This window comes from Triturus cristatus, chromosome 9 (assembly GCF_964204655.1).
Source record: "Triturus cristatus chromosome 9, aTriCri1.1, whole genome shotgun sequence".
NCBI lineage: Eukaryota > Metazoa > Chordata > Amphibia > Caudata > Salamandridae > Triturus > Triturus cristatus.
In genome coordinates this window covers 1193202990-1193218549 of record NC_140592.1, presented here as the reverse complement: position 1 = coordinate 1193218549, position 15560 = coordinate 1193202990, and the positions used below count along the sequence as shown (strand labels likewise).

The 15560-nt window shown below is 44.3% G+C and overlaps 1 protein-coding gene across 1 annotated transcript in view; it reads right to left on the bottom strand.

Annotated features, from left to right (window-relative positions):
- The window catches only part of ATP6V1D (ATPase H+ transporting V1 subunit D), a 137626-nt gene extending 122979 nt beyond the window's left edge, over positions 1-14647 (bottom strand). The window contains exon 1 of the mRNA XM_085627207.1: positions 14456-14647. Within this exon, the coding sequence (XP_085483333.1) occupies positions 14456-14496 (41 nt within the window). The 5' untranslated portion in view covers positions 14497-14647. The remainder of the gene's footprint in view (positions 1-14455) is intronic.
- Positions 14648-15560: the final 913 nt, after the last annotated feature.

The following is a 15560-nucleotide window of genomic DNA, read 5'->3' as shown; positions in this document are numbered from 1 at the left end:
TATACGCAACCAACGGCGCATGTCATCGTTAACAACCATCGCTCCGCCACTTTCACACTCCACCGAGGCACGAGACAGGGTTGTCCCTGGTCTCCACTACTCTTTGCCCTAGTTTTGGAACACCTGGCTGTATGGGTCCGAGGAGATCCGGAGATACGGGGGCTTAAGTGGTCGTTGAGCCACAAGGACCGCATCTCGCTTTACACGGATGACATCCTTTTGTATTTGGCTTCGCCAGCACGCTCGCTGCGACGAGTATTTCATATCTTCCATATCTTTGGGGCCCACTCAGGATATCGTATAAACTGGTCCAAGTCCCAGATGTATGCGCTATGGGGTGCTCTCCCAGCTAGTCCCTGGGGCTATGAGATACCAGCGGCTCCTCGTGGTTTTCGTTTTCTAGGCATTTTTGTCACCCCGGACGCAGATCTCTTCTTTGAACGAAACCTGCTTGGACCCCTTCAACGTTTCAAATCTGATAACATGCATTGGCATCCTCTACCACGCACTCTCCTGGGGCGCGCATCCCTGTTCGAGATGCTTGCACTTCCGCGTTTTCTGTACGCATTACAGAACACCCCCAACCCCGTCCCAGATTCCTATTTTTTTTCAGATCGAGGGTGCACAACGGGGTTTATTGTGGGAGGACCGTACACCGCGGATAGCCATAAATAAACTCACCATGGACTGGTATGACAGGGGCATTGGGCTACCAGACCTGACACTTTATTACCAGGCATCCCAACAGATTGCTATCAATAGGTGGGTATTCGGCCCCCACGATTATCCCAATTTTAGAACGGATCATTGGCTCATGGGAAGGGGCGGCTACAATAGAGCGCTGTACACTACTCCCCGTAAACTCAATTTAACCGGCCCCACTGCTCGCACGGTCGAGACTTGGCATGCCGTCACTAAGAAAACTGGCTGGCATAAGTGTTTGACAAAGGCGAACCTGACATTTTGGGACAACTTAGTAAATGCCCAGGGTTCGACAAATAGGACACTATAGGGATATCTACAGTTGGGGATATGTGGGTGAAAGGGAAACTGGCCACATTTGCAGAGCTTCAGACGAAATACCAGTTGGCCCAAACCAAGACCTTCAGGTACTTACAGATTACCAAAAGCAAGAGAGAATACCTGCCACAAATCAATAAAGAAAATGGCCCTAAAAGGGTCCGGATAATTAATAACCACAACCGATAGGCAGACCAAAACGGGGTAAAGCACAGAAAGGAATATAAAAAGAATAAAGAATCTTTTAATTATCTTTTTTTATTTCATCATTTTTGTTTAAAGAGATAACAAAACTTTTTTCAAAAGTTTAAAAGTGTATGTTGACAGCAACAACCAAGGTAGGTAACACAATAATACAATTCCTATATAACAGATAGCTGACAGTCCCACAAAGCTCCTTCAAAACAACACAATCATACTAACTCTCATTCAACAACGACAACATGCAACATATTACATTAAGGCACACTAATAAAAACATATACAGAATTAGAAGGTCGTTCCACATTTCATATTCAACGGGTAGGTTTTCACGGAAGCCGCCCGTCCGCTTTACTCTCGAGAGACTCGTATCCTGAGCCCGTTTTGCCGCTCCGGTGATTCGAATATAAGCGTAATTATCTTCATTAGCCGCATCTTAAAAAATCTCCGAGATTGCCCAGCTGATAGAAATTTTGCCTGTGCGCCGATCCGACCAAAGGAACACCTTCTTTCATCCCTACCCGTTGATTAATCTTTCCTCTCCCCCGTTTCTACGTGGATTGTTCCTTAGCGGAGCTACGGACATCTTACTGCCCAGGGCCCCCTCCTATTACTAGAAACCTGCTATCTTTTTGAAGCAATGACCTATTTGTTGGTTGGCGCAACATCCTCTGACCGTTCTGTGTGCCTGTCCCACCATTCCTGTTCTCCTTCGCCCTGATGAAGGTGCAGCCCCTGCTGGGGCTTGTACACCAAAACGCGCGTTGGCATTCTCTAGCCTAACCTTGGCTATCTAAAACGTGCTTATTGGCGCTTCATAGCCCCTTCGGGCTGTTTAAAGTCTATTTCATTGAATATGAAATGTGGAACGACCTTCTAATTCTGTATATGTTTTTATTAGTGTGCATTAATGTAATATGTTGCATGTTGTCGTTGTTGAATGAGAGTTAGTAGGATTGTGTTGTTATGAAGGAGCCTTGTGGGACTGTCAGCTGTTATATAGGAATTGTATTATTGTGTTACCTACCTTGGTTGTTGCGGTCAACATACACTTTTAAACTTTTGAAAAAAGTTTTGTTATCTCTTTAAACAAAAATGACGAAATAAAAAAAGATAATTAAAAGATTCTTTATTCTTTTTATATTCCTTTCTGTGCTTTTCCCCGTTTTGGTCTGCCTATCGGTTGTGGTTATTAATTATCCGGACCCTTTTAGGGCCTTTTTCTTTATTGATTTGTGGCAGGTATTCTTTCTTGCTTTTGGTATTTCTTATTTCCCCTGGCATACCTGCCTGCATCTTACTTCAGGGGTCCCCGTTCTTAGTGGGTACTTACAGATTAGTCATGCTGTATCGTCTGCTCTGCCGCGAGACGGCCTACTCCCTGACTCCTTCCCCCTTGGAGGACCGGTTGTTATTGGATCCCATGGATCACAAGGCCATTTCACTCACCTACAGGAAACTGGTCAACAATCGTGTAGATCCGATGCAAAAGTTGAGGACGAGCTGGGAGAAAGACCTGGGTATGATAGAAAATGAAGATTGGCGTGACGCATTGGCCTCCCCCCGTGGAGTGGCCATCCCAATGCGCATGCGACTCCTACAGCTCAAGATCCTTCACCGGGTCTACTTTGACGCTAAACTCCTGTTCCGGATAGGTAGATGCCCCGACCCGCTCTGTCTCCGGCATTGCAATCAAGTAGGCACCTTCATTCACATATTATGGGAATGCCCACACATCCAGGATTATTGGGCGAGGGTTGCCCGTCAACTCGAGAGAGAGTATGCGGCAAGTCCCTGACGCCATCTCCTCACCTCTGCCTGCTTAATATTTGGGGGGGGCGACCGATCTTTCTCAGGCTGAACAGGTTTGGGTTTCAATGGGATTTGCCATCACGAAGCGAAACATTGCACAAAACTGGGGGGGTGGAGGCGGTCCCGCCCCAGGGTGTCTGGGCAAGAGATATGGATACCGCAATGATTGCGGAAAAGTCAGTCTTGGCTCCCCCAGGAAATGGAATCATAAATGGGGCAAATGGAATAAATACAGAGAGGATAGCTGTATCTCCCCAATGGTGGAGCTGCAGGAAGAGAGGCGTGAACGGATGGCCCAGCTGATGGCAGAAGTGGAGGCTTCTCCTCCTCAGAATAAGTATTGGGGTGGCCTCCCGGTCTCCGTCCTCTCCTGTACCAAGATCTGTATCTCTATGTATGGGGCTATGTTCTATGACTAATTGGGTTCGACATACTCTCAGTGATTTGTAATGCTCCTTGCTGATTTCCTATGTGGAATTTAAATGGAATAGTGTGCTGTGGAAGGGAACTATTTTGTGATAACATCATATGCCAGGTGCCGATACCTGGTTCTTCTTGAAAATCAATAAAAAGTTTACAACAAAAAAAAAACTCCCAAGCCGTTCATCTCTCATTTGGAGGCTGCCCCGACCTTCCCATTCGACAAACTTGATATGTTCTTAAAATTGCAAATAACTGTACATGCCATGTGCAGCTTTTATCGAGGGTCTACACACACTGTACTCAAATCTGCCCTCAGAGAGCAGCTTCCAGTGTTCGTGGCGCCGGCACCGCGCTACCAGAGGACACGCGAGTGTAAATACACACTAACCGGGTGCTTCTCCCCCAGAGTGCGCCGGTTTCAGCTCCTCTGCCTTTAATTCAAATTCTGATACAAAATGCTCGGGAAGAACGTGTGTCAGCAGTAGCTGAAGCTATGCAGTTTGTAGAATTCAGAGGTGATATGTCAGTGTGTCAATTCTACCTCTGCACTTTGCAACTCGCACAGCACCTCTTTAACCGCGGATCCTCTTTATAGGTCTAAAAACACAATATCCGCGATGTTATCCGACAGGGCAGTGCTGGGCGGGGCTGCCCTTTCCACGTCTTGCCCGCTCCTGCATCTGGCTTGTTCGGGCTCGGCTCAGCCAGGAGGTACCGGCTCGCCCAGGCTTCACCTCGGCTTGTGTGTGTGGTGAACACACAGGCCTGTTTACCCCCACGACAGCAGGCCTCCTAACACTGCTCCCAGCCCAGGAGTGGTTTTTAGAGGGAGGGGAAAGAAAGTAAGTGTATGTTGTAAGGTCTGCTGGCAGGGATCGGGGAATGTATCCGACCTTTGTAAATTCAATTCACGGCGCCCAACTCCAGGCACGGAAATGTGGGTCGTAGCACTTAGTGAATATTCACAGCTTGGTTTCCAACCATCGACTACAGAAATAAGCAGAAAGGTGCTTCCCTCACTGATGTTCAAGAAGGGAACTGGACGTCAACGGAGAATCATTTGCACAGCTTTCTCCAGATTTCAGCAGAGTACAAAAAAAAGTAATAAAAAAATAAAAATAAAACTTTCACTATTTCCGGCACTGGAGGTCAACAAAGATCAACACAAGTTAATGGGGAATCACAAATACTTGTTTTCCTTATAAAGTCAGTTATAGCCACCACCCCTTTCCCACAAATGGAGTCCACACTTTAGGTCTGTGGGACTGACAGTCACCATACCCTTTGCAGAAACGCTACACAACTGCACAGCTGTGCCCTGGAGCTGGGGCTTGCATCTGGACAGGTGAGATCAGCATTCAGTGTGAGAGAATAGTGGCCCTGAGAGGGTCCAGCCCTGCACAATGTGCCTCTGCCTGCGTCACTGTGGCATTTGTATGGCACCTCACACCCTACCAAAGTCCTAAGGCACTCTTGGGTGGTGACTAAGACTAGGTGCCCTTCGTGCTTGTTTGGTAGTGTGTGGCTTATTGTATGTGGCCTGTGGGGGAAAGTTGTTGGTGTTGTGAGTTAAGGCAAGTTGTATGATTTTGCGTGCACACTGTGTGAAGTGTAGAAGAGTCCATTTTAATGTATACTTGTCACATCTGCATGTGCGGCTGATCACTTTGTATTGGGGTTTGCGGGGATGTGCGGAGAGGCCACAGAGGAAATGTTTGGGGGCCTGCTTCGGTGCTGGGGAAGTAGTCACCCTGTTATGGCCAGTTGTTGCTGTGCTTAGGACATTAGAGTGGATAACGACTTCACCTCTAACACAGTTTTCTTTACATAACATCTCCCTGTGTGTCAACAGAACTTAATCAAATTAACAACAGCGGCCAGGATGGTGCATAATTATACAATGCTTGAGATTGGAAAATGGGCAGACTGGTCCTTTTTTCCTATCTACTCGTAACATTTGCATTTAATACCAGCTTCCAATTTACTCTTGCTTTAGAATTAAATTGTCCAAACATGCTGCGTTTTAACGGAGTCGGGTAAACAGAGTGGATCGGACAGGCTGTAATCAAAAAGTCACAACTGAGCCGATGCTCTCGTGTCAAAACACACACAGTGTTACAAAGTATGCTTTTACCCAGCATGCCATTACAACGAAAATGGCTTGCTGCAAGGGGTATAAGTTGTTGGATTTAACTCCAACACCTTCCGTACTGTTGCACAGACTGGAGTTGGAAAAGTAAATTATACTATTCCAACATCCAGCGCAACCCCGACAGCAGTCGGGGTAAATGATTGCATTGTAACGGCATGCGGGGTAAACGCATGCGTTGTAACATCAGATATATATATATATCTTTCTCTCTCTCTCTCTCTCTCCCCATGCTTGTGGTTAGGATGCTGGCAGGGAAATTGGGCAAAGGCAATTCAGTTAACAAACCTCTGCAACCACATTAAATGTTACGTTATTGACGTTTGTGTAGCGCACAATCGGCCAATAGTATGGCAATGCAATGCACTTAGTAGCCCAGAATCGGATTCTGCTTGCGAAGAAACTGTGACCGGGTATATATGTTCCAGGGCATAAGTCGGGGGTACACGGCGTCCACCCACTATTTTCACAGGGTGGACGCCGTCTCCCCTGCCAAGAAGTTGGGCCCCACAGAAATGTGCTGAACTTGTCCGGGTGTATTTTTCAGACAGTGGGACACGTTCAGCGGCGCCTGCACGTTGCCTGCTTTCCATTCCCAGAAGCAACGTGCAGTCAGGAGGGAGCTTTTTTCACCTCCAGCTGGGCCGAAGTTAAGGGGCCATCAGACCTCCTTATGTTTGATTATCCTGACTGGATGTGGCATGGAACCTCACACAAATGTTAATGCCACAGAGGGGAAACAAAGGCACACAGCTTGTTATCTCTTCACAGGTACTTAAGAGAGGCATGCTTTTGCCTTAGCCTTTGTTCAGTCCGTGTATATAAGAGATGCATGCACCATAAGAATGTCAGATGTGTTTGTCTGTCCCAGTATTTACTCAAATAATTTCAAAAGCACTATTTTATTTCTCTTTAGGTGCCACACAACCCAATGCAGGGTATCAGAGCTCTTTACGTAACATACACATTATACATTGTCAATAAAATATTGTACAGGTGTAAATCAAGCTACAAGATGAGTTACATGAGACAGGCTTACAAGGTGTAGGAGTCACATATCCTTCATAACTCACTGTGCTATATTACAAGGATTCAAATGTATGAACTGCAGGTAACAAAAGTTCTCTGTGTTCAAAGCAGTAACCCACTTAAGAATCTGCCATCTGCATGTTACATGACGTGCTTTGCAGGAGACACAACCTTCTATACCACTTTGATTGAAATCTCCGTTGACCTCTAGAGTTCTCTCACCATTATTATTATTCCCCGAGATCTACAGGGCACCTCTGCAGCAGGTGGTTTAACACCATAAAATATTTTAAGATGCAAACTTTGCAGCCAATTAAACAGAACAGATCTACTGCCATGCTTCTCCTTATTGCCAATGTGTTTGTGGCAGGATTTAAAAAAATAAATGTATTACTTGAGACCCAGATTTTGCTTCTGGATTGCACCTCTTTTTTGGCACAACCCAGACGCCAAATCTCATTTGTTAGATCTCATAATGTGCTTAAATGTACACATGATATACCTGATAAACATATGCGTGAGGTCTTAATATCTGACGTCACTTCTCGTGAGGTCACTTCCTGTGAGGTCACGTGCAATGTCACGTGTCATGCCATCATGCGCTGTGATGGCACGCGTCATGATTTCACTTGCATACTGCCTAACCTGGTTAGTTCCCCCACTTCTTTTTTTAGGACTTGTGCCCTGGTATGTTCCTATGTTAGGTGGATGTGTCAACTTCAATGAGTTGTTGGAGACAATTCTCTTTGTTTGATGGCTGACACCATTTGATGTGAAAATGTGTACTGCAGAAGCTGCAGTGGCACCAGCATTTAGCAATACGTTAGCGCATGAGATCTAGGCCCATCCAGTAAGATTTCTAGTCATCTACAAAGGTTATCTACTGAAGGTATTTTCACGGTGAAGCCAGATTCCGAATTTGTTGAACTATAAATATGGCAGGTTGAAAGTGTGGGTTATCATGGCGGAAATATTGGTGCCACATATGGGTTGATAGTAGACATGGGGGAAATACTACATATGACATTATACCGCCATATGTGATCTATACGGAAACTCCAATTACTGGTGTTAAGTCTGGCAAGACGGAAAACTGACAAAAATTAAACCTCCAGATATATTCAATGACAAGTCAGGGCAGCCATCCGTATCTCTTCTGCCCATTTCTTGCATTCTCGTTAGACCCATGTCTTGCATGGTCTCCAACTTTATTCCAGGCTTGCAGTATTCGCCCTTAAGTATTTCAGGCTTTTTGAATTAGTTTGCTGTTTTTGTCTACAACACTCTCATAACGAGTAAAATAACCTCTACTGAAACATATTGTCATACATTTGTCCCTAGCCTCCCTTCTTCAGGTTTTTAAACATAATCTCTAATGTTAAAAGTATCCCTTCACTAGTAAAAAGTTTGCCTTTCATACTGCATTGTTTACTCCACTCAGACATTTTGAAGTCTCCGTTATATGCCTCCTCATGTACTGGTCATTTTCCTTTCAAAATTTGTGGCGGCATTTAGCACACATCTTTAACTGATTTTACAATTGATACCCTGCTACAGCTCTTAATGTACATCAATTTTAAAAGCAGAGACCTTTTAAGGCATGGTGTTAGAAATGGGATTTCTGGTTGGCTAAGGTTTGCACGCAAGCCAGGCAGAAACCACCACTCTAGTCAGGACAAGGGAGTTACACTTCTAAAATAACCCCTGCTCACCCCCTTGTTAGCTTGGCACGAGCAGTCAGGCTTATCTTAGAGGCAGTGTATAAAGCATTTGCACAAAACCAACAGTAATACAATGTAAGCACTACAAATGGACACCACACCAGTTTTAGAAAAATATCCAATATTTTTATATAAACAAGACCAAATACGATGAATATCCACAATACAGTACTTCAGAAATAGTTACTTCTCAAAATGTCTTTAAGTTGCAAAATACGTTGAAAAACACAGTTCGTACGAGTCGGTAGCTCGGTCCGAGCCTACTGTGATGCTGAAAACAACAGAGTCTCGCAGTTCCAGCTGACCGCGTTGGTACGGGCCAGCAACAGCGGGACAGAATCGTTCACAGTACCTTTCTTAGTGTGACCCACACGGCGGTGCGAGTCAGTCTTGGCGTCTGTTGTGGATGCGATGCAAAGTGGAAGCGGTGCACAGTGAGGCGGTGCTCAATGCGGTGCTGGCAAGTTGCGATGCGAACGACAGAGCCGGTTGGCAGAAAGTGACACTGGCCGAGTCGGACAGCTGTGCGTTACGAGTCGGTCACGGGTGTCGAGCCAGCAGCGATCGTGTCGGTGAGCCAGGCCAGGAAAGTGAAGCAAGGCGATGCAGGTTGCGGTGTCTCTCGATGCAGTGCAGGCAGCGGCTCGGTGACGGAGTCGGTGAGACCAAGGCTTACGGTGCAGGGCAAGTTGGTGCGGCTTGCGGTGCCTTCAGGACACAAGGCCAGCGACAGAGTCAAAACGGGAGGTCAGAGAGCAAAAAGTCAGGGGAAACACGCCAAAAGATGCCAAGTCTAACACATGGGCATACCGGGCAATTGCTCAGCACCTCAACTTTCCAAGGGGCCCCTGGTAATGTGTTCTTTCTCTCCGTCTCACCTCTGAATAGTATTCATCACAACCACGTTCCCTCTTCTTACCTGCATTTACCTCTCACTCCCTCTACCCAGCATTCTCCTAAGGATTTTTGGGACACTGGGCAACACATATTTCACTGTCTCTCTGTGACCCCATTTCTGAAAGTTTAAGTATAATTGAATATTGTTTGGCATCAAGCAGAAAATGTGTAATCAAATTCAAAGCTATTCCAAACAGGGCCCCAAAATGCGCTGTGTTCGGGCCCCAAAAATCCTTAACATGACAATGGTTAAAAGGGACCCTCGATACACAAAGGGCCTTTGAATATTTCTTAACTCTATGCCTATTCGGATTTAAAGGTGGTCTTGAGAAATCCTAGCCATGTTTCAGTTACCCTACAACAGCTACAGCACTGCCACGTCTACATATCTACACATTCCCCGCCTTGACACTGTACACAGTAGTGGAGGAGACTTTGTAGAATGTAGACCAATGCAGCTAACATTTCCGACATAGGAAATACGCCATCACATTACCCACATAGCACCTTTTCCAGATAATGGTGACCTGTGAGTTTCTCAGCAAATAGCACCTTGCTCTGACACATGCACAGTCGTTACATCAACAGAGAAGCAACAGGCTGAAGAAAACATTTGCGGACCATCGCTGATGACACTTAACACCCACTTCAAGTACTATGGCAAAAGCACAGTCAATAAACTTAGAGCTGGGACCGCACCAGAACCCTACTCCTCCCAAGGCAGGTGTAAACCTTAATTCACTGGCAAAGGGATACACTCGCTCTACTATAATCAAAACTGTTTAAAGGGTGTCCAGTTCCAACTCCTCTCTCACATTTCTTGAACCCTTCATAAATGTGGGCTTCTTCGACACGGTTTCTTATTGCTGACAATAAACACCTCCCATGTGTTGTGATAGAATTCCTAAGTCACAGTATAATTAACAAGGGGACCCGGTCAGGTAGCTTTGGACCTCGGGTGATAGCTCCGTTGAGCTCCTCATATATTAGCAGCCATTGCTTGCTGCCTTGATTCCTACGTCGCTTCCACCGACACGGTGCCCAGCTGGGCTCGTTGAACGTGACCTTACCCATCCAGACCACGCTCTACTTTCCCTTGTCCAAGGTGATCTTACAACACACTACGTGCGTTTTCCCTGTGCGGGTCACACCACGAGTCATTTCATAAGATCATCCTTTAACTCCCAGCGTCGAACTCAAATCAGGCAACTGTTTATGTTTAGTCCTGAGGATGATCCCCTTGCATTAGGAGCTAGGGATCGAAACGTCGACTTTTCAAACAGTACCGCAATTTATCCATTGTGTAAATTGTATTGTGGTAACTGTGGGTTAGAGCTTATTTAAGATTGTATTGTACTTTAAGCCACCATTTGCTCCAAAGTTTTTGCCTGCCATTTCTTCTCATTTCCCTATTTTCCCTCTTGTAAAGCTCAGTACAGGATTGTGTCTATGTTTCATCCTCTCTCCTTTCTTTCACTGTTTAACTTCTGCTACATCTGTTCTAAATAAACGTTCCTTTGTCCGGCTGGACATTGGAAGACTACCCATAGTTCTCATTGAAGTCTATGTCGAAATGTTTTTTACCTACCTTAAGCTAAAGGACCTTTGTTCCTAAGTAGGGCAAGTCCACCAGTTTAAAGTGAGAATACACAAATGTTTTTCACAGAAAGATGCCACATCTACCTGTGGTGCATGGTATACTGGCTGCCTTTTTAAGGCATAAAACTCAAGGAAGCACAAAGTGTGGCAAATGGCGCATTCACAACAAGTTGCATGTTGTTAGTCTCACCACAGCATTTGCACAGTGTGAAAAGCGTTGAGGGATGGTCACTTATTTTCACCAATACTGAATGAACTTGGAAACAGATGAATGAGTCTTTGCTTTCCTGTTTGTTACCCTGTTGTTGACAAATGACTGTTCCTTCTATTATGGGCATCAAGTTTTACAGCCATTGAAAAGCGAGGAATTCTGAGCCTTGCATGCTAGATAGCACTGCATGCTTCCCCAAATGGAGCGATTGTGTACCCAGGGCAGTGAACGACTGACCTCCTGATGAAACCCTGCAACCAAAAGGCCTGAGAGTAGGGGCTGAAAGATGTCGAGGATTTAACTGGTTCATAGGACAATAATATCCTTATGCCCAATTCAGCTTTAACCATACCCAAACAACCACCAATAAAGGGAAACCGAGGTTGGTTTGATGTATTTTGTATACAGTTCTAGATAATCCGGTCATGGAAATATTCAAAGTGCTCCCTGGAATACGGTTGAGCCCATCCTGGTTTTTAGGGACCAGGATGAGACACGATGATGGAGCCTGCCACCACTAGAGTGGGTGAGGGTCTAACATAAGAAAAGGAATCTCTTCCTTTTCAGCAATATTGGACAGGGTACTCAATTGAGAGAAGGAAATGTAGGTGGTGGACAACCATTAGTTGTAAGTTTAGAACAACACAGTGCTATTTGCCAGCCCTCTCTGTAGCTCACTTGCACACAATATGGTATTGAGTGACACAATATGCAGCAAGCGCGTACTTCATACATTTGGACCATTTAAAAACTGGAAACAACATAGATCTCATCCCCCCTAATGCCCTGGCAACCTTAGATCATCTCGCTGGGCAATCTTAGAAGACGCAGTAGCTGGCCAACAAAGTGCCAACGACATAACAACAGCATCATATAAATGCTAATATATGGGTACAATGTTGACTATCCTCACAAAATACGTATTGGATAACAATGCAAAAAGGAGGATAAATCCGTTATCGTCTCTTTTTGGGGCTCGTGGCATACATTTTTTAATATAGGAGGCCATTGCTACACCTTTTCCAATTGTTATTTTGTTTGTGGTGATGTAGCCTACAGAAGTAGCCAAAATACGCTAAAGGACTTGCTACTGATCTGTGCACTGCTGGCCATATCTACACATCCCAACTTCCATCTTGCTCTGATGCACTGAAAGGTTATTGGGCATAATCATCAAAATATGCTGTCTTATTTGGTAAGCTTTCCTTTTCAACAGGCACTGCTCTTTGTGATCAATTTTACTATTCAACATTTCTTAATCAGAAAGGAAGGTCAAATGTTCTACTACAACCAAATAAATAATTTGATAGCACTGTAAACATGTTTTACTGCTTTTATGCTGTTGAACTGTGCACATAGAATATTATTAACAAATGATTGCTTGTGAGGCGCTTTATCGACCAAGCCCGACCAGGAATGAGAGTGAATCAACTAGCAAAGATTTGAACCTGTGACCTTCAGATAAGACAGTTCAGTTGATGCATTAGTCCTGGTTTATAACGGTTCAAATGCACTTCAAAAAGTAAAGTGAATAATCTGTATCACATCTCAGGAATTCATCTTGAAAATGTGTCCCTGACACGAATGGGTGAGCAGCCGATTCACAAAGTTTTATTCCTTAAGTGACTGTTTTACTCGGAAAAATTCATCCGTAATTATCACCTAATCCAGGAGCACTACAACTACTCATAGAAAACGTTTTGTGAGTCATACCTTTAAATGGTAGTCAAACGTATTACTGGGCTCTGTCAATTTCTGTTTTTGTCTACCACTTCAAGAGTCAAAGGCTTTTTAGTCAAGCAACTGTAGATATAAACCAACACCACACAGAAACGTGGGTTTTTTGTTAAATTGTTTTAATTGGGAAATACACACTCACCCATCAGTGCATCATGGCACTGGAAAAAATCCAAAGTGGTGGAAATTTCTTGGATGGGACATGAAGGTCTTCAGAGTAAGTTGCTCATCCGCTGGCTTAATGTACATTTTGGCAGTGCGGTAATAAAAAGAGTAGCCACCTCTAAAAGCTTAATTTATCAGTAGAGCACAACAATCAGATGAGTAATCAACTCAAAGTAATGGGTAATGTTCGCTTTCAAAAAATACAAAGTAAAAAAATGTAAACCAAGCTACTGAAAGTCACATAGGAATTCAAAACAGAAGCAACTCCGATGAAATGTAAAGTCCTTCAGAACTCTACTGGTTTAAAATCATAGTCAACTGAAAACAACGGACCCCATCATTAGTTCCAAGATTCAATGGATTCTGTAGAACTCAGTTGTAACTGCCCAACTATAAAGGCCTTAGTTTAATACAGCTTGTGTATGGATCTGAATCCTCAAGACCAGGGAATTAATATACCAGAACCTCACTGCACTGTGACGCCATACTAATGGCAATACACATAGCATAACATATACATATGTGGCACAATAGGCTCAGGCTCCAGAAGTGCATCAGGGATGACACTTGTAACGTATGTAGCCCTTTTCTTGAGTTGTGGACACTACTTCCTTCATTCGACCTTGGAGCAGACTTGCCAAAGCAGTCTGAAGGACGTTTTTTTTTTTAATGTAAGTATGTGGAAACTCGACAGGAGTACAGCATGCCACTAGAATTGTTTCAAGGTTAAAAGGTACGGTAAATTATGATATTTTAAAAGTAACTTTAACAAAAATACAATTGAGGCATGGAGAATGATGATATCACCGTCTGATTCAAAGATATCTGTTTTGATCAACTTCACTGCCCCCCACCACCCGCGCACACACACACTTTTCAAATCCTCGTCGGGGGGGGGGGGGGGGGGCAGAAGGCCCTCACAAGAGGAGCAACACTACCAAAAGTCCTACCCCAATATTTCCGAGATATTTCTAACTTCAATTCAAACGCCAGCCTAAGACATGGCTTTGGTCAATCCACTCTTGTGTTAATTAGCCCTTATTGAATGCTAACTGTAATCTGTTATTCATTTATTTTGCACAGGAGCCTTGCAGCATACCTCTTAATTTACGCTGCCCCTCTTGGGACTCATTTTTAGTCTCTGAACAAACAAAATTACTCTCACTGACGTCGGTGGGATCATATGCCTGAAAACCGCCCTTACACTCCAAAATCGTGCCATCGCCATTGGTTGAGACCTTCACCCTAAACCACACCACTCATTCTCACCCCCCATTGAAACGACTAAGGTTGCGGTACAGTTGAGACTAGCATTAAACACACAGGGAAATAAAGAAATAATAATAAAAACCTGAAAACGCAATGGGGCCGTTAAGGCAAGAAGGTACGAAAATGGGAGCCGCAGACCACTAAAATAATTGTAAAAAATAGATTATTGGGGGTTAAACGATCCCCGCATAAGGCGGAAAGAGTGCCGAAGGCTGTACTCACATCCGGGAGGGGAAGACTTCGATCCTGTCTTTGCCCGACATCTTCTAGCCTTGGAGAGGGGCAAACTGCGAGGTGTGTCCGTGTCTGAAGAAATGAGGATCCCAAACCGTGCATACACTGCGGAGGAGCTGTCAGCTTCTGCCACTGAAGCCAGGCTCAGCTGAGCTCTGTCACATGACCGTCTGGAGCAGTAGAGCTTGAGGAAGGGCTAGGAAGGTTAAAGAAATACTATAATGGTAGCCATCTTCAAATGACGAAAATATTCAATTCAATGTGTTAAGTGTGTGAAAGTTTTAGAACGAGAAGGGTTACTAGTTTTTAATGATTTGCGCTGTAAAGTATATTAAATACAATAGTTATAACGACCTTGCTTTGAATACACTGTGAAATAAATATATTTTCTACAGTTACCTTTCCATGAATTATTTTAATAATAATAATTTATTAATCGATTCTTTCTGAAAATGCATATTTTCTTCGTTACTGAATTTTGTTTACGAAATGTAGAATATTTTCGGTCCCTGCAAGATGGCCGCGAAAATGACTACTTGGATCCTATTTCTTGATGGAATGCTTTTTCCACCTGTATTTTACATTGATCGTCCTTCTGGTATGGGCTATATTCACAAAGTAGAAACAAACAAGCATTGGCATAGCCAATAGGTGTCGCCTTTGGGACCTTATAAGTGTTTAGTTATGCAGCACAATATCATACATGCCAACATTTCAGAAGAGCAAAGTGGGAGATTTAAAAAAAATGAGGCCTTGAATCGGGTTACTGTCATGTATGGGCTTTGGAAGTGTGCTGCTGCAGGATCGGACATTTGAAACGCAAATGCACGATTTTTCTTACCTTCCAGAAGCATGGAGCGCAATGGCAGGCAGAGAGAGGGTGATGCAAGTGTTGTGCACTGGTCTGGCAAGTTACTGGCAGTGCATACAACACCCCCGCTCCCCCCACCACCCCTTGTGTGTGTCAGCCCAGGCTGAAACAGCTTCCCGGGCACACACACAGCCGCCCCTGAGTACTTCACAGGTCTTTAAAAGACCATTCACTTGTTAATGAGGCTTTGTTGGTTTTTCGCCCCTGCATCGCCACTCTGAC